This window comes from Sapajus apella, unplaced genomic scaffold, assembly GCF_009761245.1.
Source record: "Sapajus apella isolate SASKATOON/1434 unplaced genomic scaffold, GSC_monkey_1.0 scaffold55, whole genome shotgun sequence".
Lineage (NCBI taxonomy): Eukaryota > Metazoa > Chordata > Mammalia > Primates > Cebidae > Sapajus > Sapajus apella.
Window position 1 is genome coordinate 7,136,838 of NW_022436995.1, and position 8,798 is coordinate 7,145,635.

Consider the following 8,798-nt stretch of genomic DNA (forward strand, 5'->3'; position numbering starts at 1 on the left):
ATATAGGGCACCTCTGTGGGTGCTGGTAAGGTGGGTTGGCTATGACTATCTCAAGTCATTCAAGAAATACAAAGATGAACTCACACATACCCCAGGGGTTAGAAAATATTCCTCCTTGACTGATTACTGTAAGAAAATTTGCAATTTATTTTATTTTATTATTTATTTATTTTTTGAGACAGAGCCTCCCTCTGATGCCCAGGATGGAGTGCAGTGGCACGATCTCGGCTCACTGCAACCTCTGCCTCCCGGGCTCCAGCAATTCTCCCAGCCTCAGCCTCCTGAGTAGCTGGGACTATAGGCACTCACTACTATGCCCGGCCAATTTTTGTATTTTTAGTAGAGATGGGGTTTCTCCATGTTGGCCAGGCTGGTCTTGAACTCCTGACCTCAGGTGATCTGCCCGCCTCAGCCCGAGATTACAGGCATGAGCCAAGTGCCTGGCTTACAATAAATTTTAGAATAAAAATTTTCTATAAGGTCTATTTCCTGCAAGTTCCTTCTGAACAAGAAAACTACCTTAGGTTTATTGGTGTTTTGTTCTTATTGAAATTGGAAATTTCTCTATTGACTTAGACATTATTTGCCTTTGACATGGTAAAAGTCAGGTAAACATCATCAGAGTTGAAGGTGAGAGGTACGAAGGTCAGACTTGCCAAAAACCTTTTTTATATACAAGCACAGTTCACTAATTAAAAAAATAAAATAGAACCAGTGAGTAACTTCATCATCCCCTATTACAATATCTTGCTCTCCATATCAGTTATCCTCTGCTTTTCTAATAGACACAAAACAAAACAGCAAAAATCTGTAAATGCACCAATATAGTTACCTCAAATTTTAGGGATTGCCCCATTTCCATAAAATAAGAAGTAAAAAAGAAAACAAAGAGTATTTGGCCAATAAGAAAAAAAATAGTGAATAGAATTCAGTACAATAAAGGCCTATTATTCTATTTAACATATTAGTTACACATAAATATTTAAAACAAAATATTATTTGAAAATGTCAACTTAGAAGTTTCATTCTTTCCCATTCTCCTTTTATGAACAATTGAATTCTAAATTTCACAAGAAATAGTCAATATCCATGTCCTAACGGGCCACCTAACAATGCTTTCCAGAACACGTCATCTTTGTTTTCATCCAAGTTGTTTGAATGTCTATAATGCTGTTACTAGAATGCTCACCAGCTATCAGATGCCTTCATATAATTGAATAAAAGTACCTTTTCCGGGGCAGACATAGGCAATGGCTGGTGCTCTAGTGGGAGATGACTGCTGTCACAGGAAATAGTATCTTAAGCCACAAATACCCATTTGCATAATATTAGCCACTTCAAAAAATTCTTCCCTGTGTGTATTTTCATTATCTCTCTAACAATGATGTTTTGCCCTTTTCTTTTAAGTAATCTATAGGAAGTTTGTTTATATAGTATATATTCAACACTTACAATTGTGAGGGCATACCCCCAGGAATAATGACTACATCTGTATTAAATTTGCCTCCCTTTTAATGATTCCACATTAGCACAGACTGAAGTCTTCTTAAAAGCATTTCCAGCCAGGCATGGTGCTCACGCCTGTAATCCCAGCACTTTGGGAGGCTGAGGCAGGCGGATCACGAGGTCAGGAGGTCGAGACCAGCCTGGCCAGCATGGTGAAACCCCGTCTCTACTAAAAATACAAAAATTAGCTGGGCGTGGTGGCGGGCACCTGTAATCCCAGCTACTCGGGAGGCTGAGGCCGGAGAATCGCTTGAACCTGGGAGGCGGAGGTTGCAGTGAGCTGAGACCACGCCATGGCACTCCAGCCTGGGTGACAGAGCGAGACTCTATCTCAAAAAAAAAAAAAAAAAAAGCATTTCAAACTCTTTCTTAAGAAATATGTGGTTGCTCAAAATAAAGGAAATGAGAAAATATTTCCTGGCATGACAGACTTTATAAGGACAGGAATTTAAGGTGATTCCCTATTTTCCCATAAATAATTTTTTAGAGGTAATCTCTCCTTATATTTGGGAATATATATAAGACCTCAAAAAATAAATCTTTGCCATCCTCTTACTTAATGATCTCCGAACATTTGTTACAGGTGCCTAATAGTAAAATATATGAGAATCTCCAATATACCTTATAAATTATATGCATGTATTATGATTACTAGTATTTTATGTGTGTTATGCAAAAAGTGGATATTTTCAAAAGGCTTGTAAAATAAAGAAGATATAACAAATATTTTTAAAATGTGTGTCTTATTTTTATCCCCAGCATGAGTCAGAGGGCCTGGGTACTTCTGGGGAGCCCTCTCTGGAACACCTGTCAATCAACCAGAGACTTGAAGGACAGGGGAGAGTTGAGCATAGAAATGTGGTAGGAAGGACACTGCAAGGAAGCAAGGGCCCAGGTGGGGATTGGTTTGTTGAGAGAGCAAGGTGGGTACAGAAGGTAATGGAAAATAACAAGGGAAGAACAGGCCCCACCTGGACTGAGAAGGGCTTTTACACGATTGCTTAAGGACTATGGCAGGCAAGAGGAGCCAATGATAACTGAGTAGGGGGCAAGATGTGTTGCTTTAGGAAGCGTAAGCAGACTACAATGCACAGAGTAAGATGGGATTGTATACTCAAATGCCTTCAGGATCTACGCAGAGAAAATACATGTGTAATTGAGGTCACAAAGAAGAGTACTGGGCTAAGAAATGGAGTGTGCAAGTACTGCCCACAGGTGCTAAAAACTAAACTCCTGAAAAATATCTTGGCCAACAAAATATGTCTGCTATCCTTATTCACCCTTAGGTCACCAGTTTTACTGCTTCTGGATAGCAAAATAATCACTAGGAGTCTGCTGCAACAAATGGGTAGCTAGAGCCTTACCAAGGTAGGAAGTGAGAATGAAGGACAGCAGGTCATTCAAGGCAACCTATAGAAATCAACAGAAATTGGCAAACAGTTGAATGGCAAAAAGTTACACTAAAGTTTGTGTCTCAATTGTCAAAATGGCAATTGCATTAAAATGAAAAACACAGAGGCCAGGCACGGTGGCTCATGCCTGTAATTCCAGCATTTTGGGAGGCCAAGGCTGGTGAATCATGTGGTCAGGAGTTCGAGATTAGCCTGGCCAACATGGTGACACCCGTCTCTACTAAAAGTAGAAAAATTAGGTGGACATGGTGGTATGTGCCTGTAATCCCAGCTACCTGGGAGTCTGAAGCAGGAGAATCGCTTGAACCTGGGAGGTGGAGGTTATAGTGAGCCAGATCACGCCACTGCACTCCAGCCTGGGCAATAGAGCAAGACTCCATCTGGTAACACACACGCATACACGCACAACAAAAATGCAGAAGACGGGGCAGGATTGAAGAAATAATGGTTTGAGTTTTTAACATGCTGAGTTTGAAGAAATGGGAAGGTATCTAGGTATGTTCACTAAACACTTAGAAATGTAGGCATGGAGTTTGAAAAGGAATTCAGACGAGAGATCCATATTTAGGATTCACCTGCACAGTTATTAGAGAGGGAAGGAGGTGGGCAAGGAGCTTGGACACACCTGCCAGCTCTGCTTTACAAGGGCAGGAACAATCCATTTAGACAGACAACTGTGATGGAGGAGATATTTGATGAACACATGTGGAATGAAACATGTTCATTGTTATATCTCCCGTGTATTGCTATCAGAATACCTGGTTTATACACTGTCACAATTCCTGGTTTGTACCTGCACTCATGTAGAGAAGAAGAGCCCAGTGAAGAAACTAGCCAGAGAACCAGGAAAACCGTAAAGTACAGGATAAGCCACTGAAGGAAAAACACACAAGACTCTCTGGTGCTCTATGATGCTAAATGCTATAGAAGTGTGTCTTTCTAATATATGCTGTGTGCCACCCTTCCGCTTAAAGTTGTCAACAATAATTTTTAGTGAGACGTGCAGTATGGTGTACTTAGTAGCATTCCCTTTGTGTAAATAAATTTTTAAAAGATACTGGCCAGATGTGGTGGCTCACACCTGTAATTCCAGCACTTTGGGAGGCCAAGGCGGGAGGATCACTTGAGGCCTGGAGTTTGAGAGCAGCCTGGCCAACATGGTGAAACCTCCTCTCTACTAAAAATACAAAATTAGCCAGGTGTAGTGGTGGGGGCCTGTAATACCAGCTACTCAGGAGGCTGAAGCAGGAGAGTTGCGTGAACCCTGGAGGCGAAGGATGCAGTGAGCCAAGATCAGGCCACTGCACTCCAGCCTGGGCAAGTGAGTGAGACTATCGCAAACAAAGCAACAAGCACAGTAAATATACTTATGCATAGAGTTTTCTAAGGGTACATTTAAATTGTTCGGATACATTTTAGCAGCTGCTACCTTGGTAGAGGCCTAAGTCTTTGGGGTGAAGAAGAGTTACTTTTCATTGGAAAGCTGTTACAGCTGCAATTTCTTACTATGAGAATTTACATGTATTTCCCTTCTTAAAAATTCCTTCAGGGTTTCTTGGGCACTGGGGTTATAGGCCATTTTTTTTTTCTTCACACCTTTACATATTTAAAAAGTTCTAATAAATGTTTATACATCTTTCCCATTGTCCCCGGGAAGTATCCCATCTGTTACCCTTTTATGTCTCCACCTAGCTTCTCCAGTTCCGCTCCCAATACAGACTCACACCCACCCTCCCTCCAGCCTGCACACAATCCCTCTTCCTGCCACGTCCTCCCCAGTCCTTCCCAACCTCCTCTCGCCCTCTTCGAAAACTGTCAGGCAGAGACACTGTCCCTCTGTGGGTTCAAAATCACCCTAAGGAGCTGTCTGCTCCCGCCCCCTCGCCGTGGATGGAGGTGGTCCCAGACCAGCCTTCCTCAGCAGCTCTGGGCAGGTCTCGGGGGTGGAGGGACTAAGTGAGGGGGGAGTGTGTGTCTTCGGGGGAGCAGGAGTCCAGGGCATTGCCTGGCCCTCGGCCTTCATTGCGCAGGACTCACGGAAGTCCAGGAGCTCCGCACCCGTCTCAGGAGAACGGGCGGGCGGAGCTCCACGCTCGGGGCAGGACCCTGCCCCGCCTCTGCACCGCACCTAGGCGGCCACTCAGAGAGGCCTGAGACTTGCGACCTTTTCCCAGTTCTGTATTTGTCTCCCCTCCCTAAACACCAAGCTCCAGCAAGGCGGGATTTTTGTTCCTTTTGCTTAGGGCTGAGTGTCCAGGGCAGAGAACGGTGTCCGGCACACAGGACTAGGCGCCCGTCACCTCTTGATTAAACGCTGAGGGTCAGAGCTCCACAAAAGTTTGTGAAGTGGACAGGCGAGCGGGGCCCAGGCTTCTGCCCACCTGGTGGTTTCCAGGGGCGGACGGCGCGGTGGTTTGGGTGGGGCGCTGGCGGGTGCCACCTCGCAGACGGGAGTGCGGCATCGGTGGGGCCGAATCTGTTCCCCGGGCTGCCCGCCCACAGCCTAGACACGTCTCCTCTGGACTTCGGGGCAAGGACGGGGTACAGGGGACCACTCTGAGGGGTTCCCCACCTCGCCCCCGCCCGGCCCGGCCGCCCGCCCCCGGGTACCTTGGGGCACTTGTCGTAGTAGTGCTGCTGCGTGCGGATCCAGCGCCCCACCAGGTGGTCGCGCACCGTGTGTGCCAGCGCGAAGAAGTAGTCCCGGGGTGTGGCCACGTTGCGGTCCTTGACCAGCGTGAAGTGCAGGTGCCGGTTGAAGCCCTTCTTCAGCTCGGCCACGTTCTCCACGCCCACGATGCCGCGGATGCTGATCTGCCGCCGCTTCTCCTGGTCTGTCAGGGGCTTCGCCATGGCGGGGGCGGCGGGCTGCGCAGAGAGCGGGACGTGCGGCCGGAGGCGCGGGGCTGCCGGGCTGGGGTGGAGTCCGCTCCGCCGCGCCTGCCGCTTTCAAGGCGCACGAAAGTTTGGGGCCCGCCCCCTCGGCGCGGTGCCGCCCCCTCCGCGCTTCCGGAGCGTCCCTGCTCCTGCCCCAAGCCAGGGGGCCGAGGAGGTGCCCGGCTCCTCCCAGGGCTCCTCCGCCGCGGTGGGGTCGCGGGTGGGAGCCGAGGTCCGAGCGCAGGGGAGACCCCTGCCAGCCCAGGATCCGGGCTTGGAGGCTGCCTTCCGGATCTCCAAAATCTGCGGAGGCAGTATTTGTCCCGCCTCTCCCCTCTGGAGTCTGGAGACACAGGAGGACTTCTGTGTAGGGAAGCACGTCGTTTGCAGATGTATTTATTATGCCATTATGACTGTTAGGATTTCTCACCTGGAGTGGCTTCCGCGGTAAGCGCCGGAATTTGGAAGGACAGCACGTTTGACTTCGGTTGTCCCAACCTCCCTTGCTTTGGCACCGCCCCAGCTTGGATCCTCAGGGCGGCTCCGTTGTTTTCATTCTTTTTTTATTTTTTTTTTTTGAGGACTCCAGGGTTCCGGTTTCTTGACTCCTGGACCCAAATTCGCCCTGCCCATAACACCCTGTCGCTCATCCTTAAAGGAAGGTTAGTTAGAGTGAGAGTAGGTGAGATCAAGCTCTGGGCTGATTATGCGGCAGGGGCTTTTACCTTAGGAGGGCGTTTGGGGGCGGGCGGAGAAAAGAGAAGGGTATGTGTGTGGAAAATGAAGGGATTACTCATTGCACCAGTTGCCTTGTTTATAAGAAACAACCCAGTCTGTGTTACTGTGCGGTACAGGCCGATCTTTGCACTTCTAGTTTGGGTGGTATTTGTTTGAATATGCATGTGTATGTGTGTTTAAACCTTGGCAAAGGCAAACACTTGGCATTTTAGGATGTCAAAGGTTTTTTTCTTCTTAAGTAGTGTTAATGTATTATTTTAGAAACAATCCATTGCCAGAATTAAGTTTTCTAGACAAAACTTAGTATACTGATATTAATACATTTTGCTTTTTATAATAAACCAAAGTTGATTATTTTGAATTCATACACGGTGGGAGGCGTAATGGATTAATTGATTAGGACCAATTGTGACCCTCACCATAAAAGTGAAAGTTCAAATCTCATAGGTCTCACAAAATTTCCTAACTTGTTGTGCTCCCAGATTCTGAAGTTTGGACATGAGCCTTTGGGGCAGAGACTGCATTTGGCCTTATGTAACCCCTGCAATACCGACGACCTGCAGAGGAAAGTATTTATAGGAGAGATGAGCATGAGGATTTGGATCTGGATGGGGCCTGAAATACCCTGAATTAAGAGTGGAAAGCGGGGCCCATCGAAATGATTGATCTTAAAAATAAGTTCCAAAATTAGCCGGGCATGGTGGTGGGCGCCTGTAATCCCATCTACTCAGGAGGCTGAGGCAGGAGAATCGCTAGAATCTGGAAGGTGGAGGTTGCAGTGAGCTGAGATCACACCATTGCACTCCAGCCTGGACAACAAGAGTGAAACTCTGTCTCTAAATAAATAAATAAATAAATAAGTAAGGCTGTGTGGTAAAATTTGAAGTAAAGCAGAAAGATAAGGTCCTTTGATAATTACATGATTTTTAAAAGTGTTTATCAGCTTTGAATGCCCCCAAGATGGTCACAGCGTTAAGCCAGTTATGAGTAATTCACACATAGGTGTGAAATTAGTTACTCAACTTTAACAGCTGGATGAAAAATAGAGTAGAGTAGAGCCTGGGATGAGGGAATGCCAGGTCTGAGTAGATCTTCCTCCCAAAAAGTTCTCTGAGCAACAGAAGACATAATAATTTCTGGGCACTTGAGTGGGGAGTGAATAATTAGGTGGCACACATGAAGAGATGAAAGACGCCAAAAGCGAGCTCACTCGGTTTCTGAGTTTTGCTCACGACAGTTTCAAATAGATGGCTCCCAGCTCAGCTGACTACTTCCCTGTACTACATTCTTGTTGGAAACTCAGCGTAATGATGAAGTCATGAACACACTATTTTCTTGATTCACTATCCAGTCAGTGAGCTTGCACCCCTGAGTTGAACCTTTCTCTAAGCAGAAAAATCGTGAATGATAGAATGTTCAAAATATAGACTATAAGGAAGAACCATCCATCTCCATGTTAAAAAGAACATGATGGAACCAGGTGCTTCAGGGTGCCCCATAGACCCATTCTTAAATGACAATAAATTACATTGCCAGACAATTATTCTCCTTTCACTTTTTTAAAAGTCTTTCTGGAAAGTCTTTTGTGTTAACACGTTAGCATTTTTAAATCTATATTTTTGACAGAACGTAGGTCCAGACTGTAAACGTTCTTGAAGTTTTAGCATCTATCTAGAATTGAATACGAGTACCATTGTCTTCCATTTATGGTAAATGATACTTTTTCAGTTGACATTCTGATATAAACTTTGTCTCATCTGCTTGTTCTGTACTAGTCTAGGACACTGAGGCCTTGAGAGGTTAAGTTACTTAACTAAGAAAATTAATATCTTTAAAAACCTTTCCTTTAGCCTCTCTTAACCAGAAACTATGGGTCCCTGAAAAAGTATCGGATTTCAGCGGCTCCCGTGTTTACAGCAGCCTTACCCACAGTGGCCTATATTATTCCTGTTTCTCATCCGCTGCCTCGCCATGGCTGCTGTGACAAAATGGCATTTGTAGATAGCTGAACAAACTGTCCAGACCTCGTAGGACAAGTATGAAGTTTCCCACTGTTGGAAAAACAAAACAAAACAAAAACCATGAGAAAGTATGTTAGTTCGGGTCTTCAGAGAAGCAGAGGCTAAGGCAGGATTAAACATGTAAGACTTTTTATTGTGGTAAATGCTTGTGGGAGAGAAAAATAGGGAGTGCTAGCCAGAGGGAGCATCAGACTATGATGCAAGTGTGACCTAGAGTGAAGGGGAGGGAGAGGGAAGGGTAGAA

At 45.7% G+C, this 8,798-nt stretch overlaps 1 protein-coding gene across 1 annotated transcript in view; it reads right to left on the reverse strand.

The window, feature by feature from the left end:
• The window catches only part of PYGL (glycogen phosphorylase L), a 44,984-nt gene extending 38,896 nt beyond the window's left edge, over positions 1 to 6,088 (reverse strand). The window contains exon 1 of the mRNA XM_032244576.1: positions 5,529 to 6,088. Coding sequence (XP_032100467.1) covers positions 5,529 to 5,771 — 243 coding nt within the window. The 5' untranslated portion in view covers positions 5,772 to 6,088. The remainder of the gene's footprint in view (positions 1 to 5,528) is intronic.
• Between the last annotated feature and the right edge of the window lie 2,710 nt (positions 6,089 to 8,798).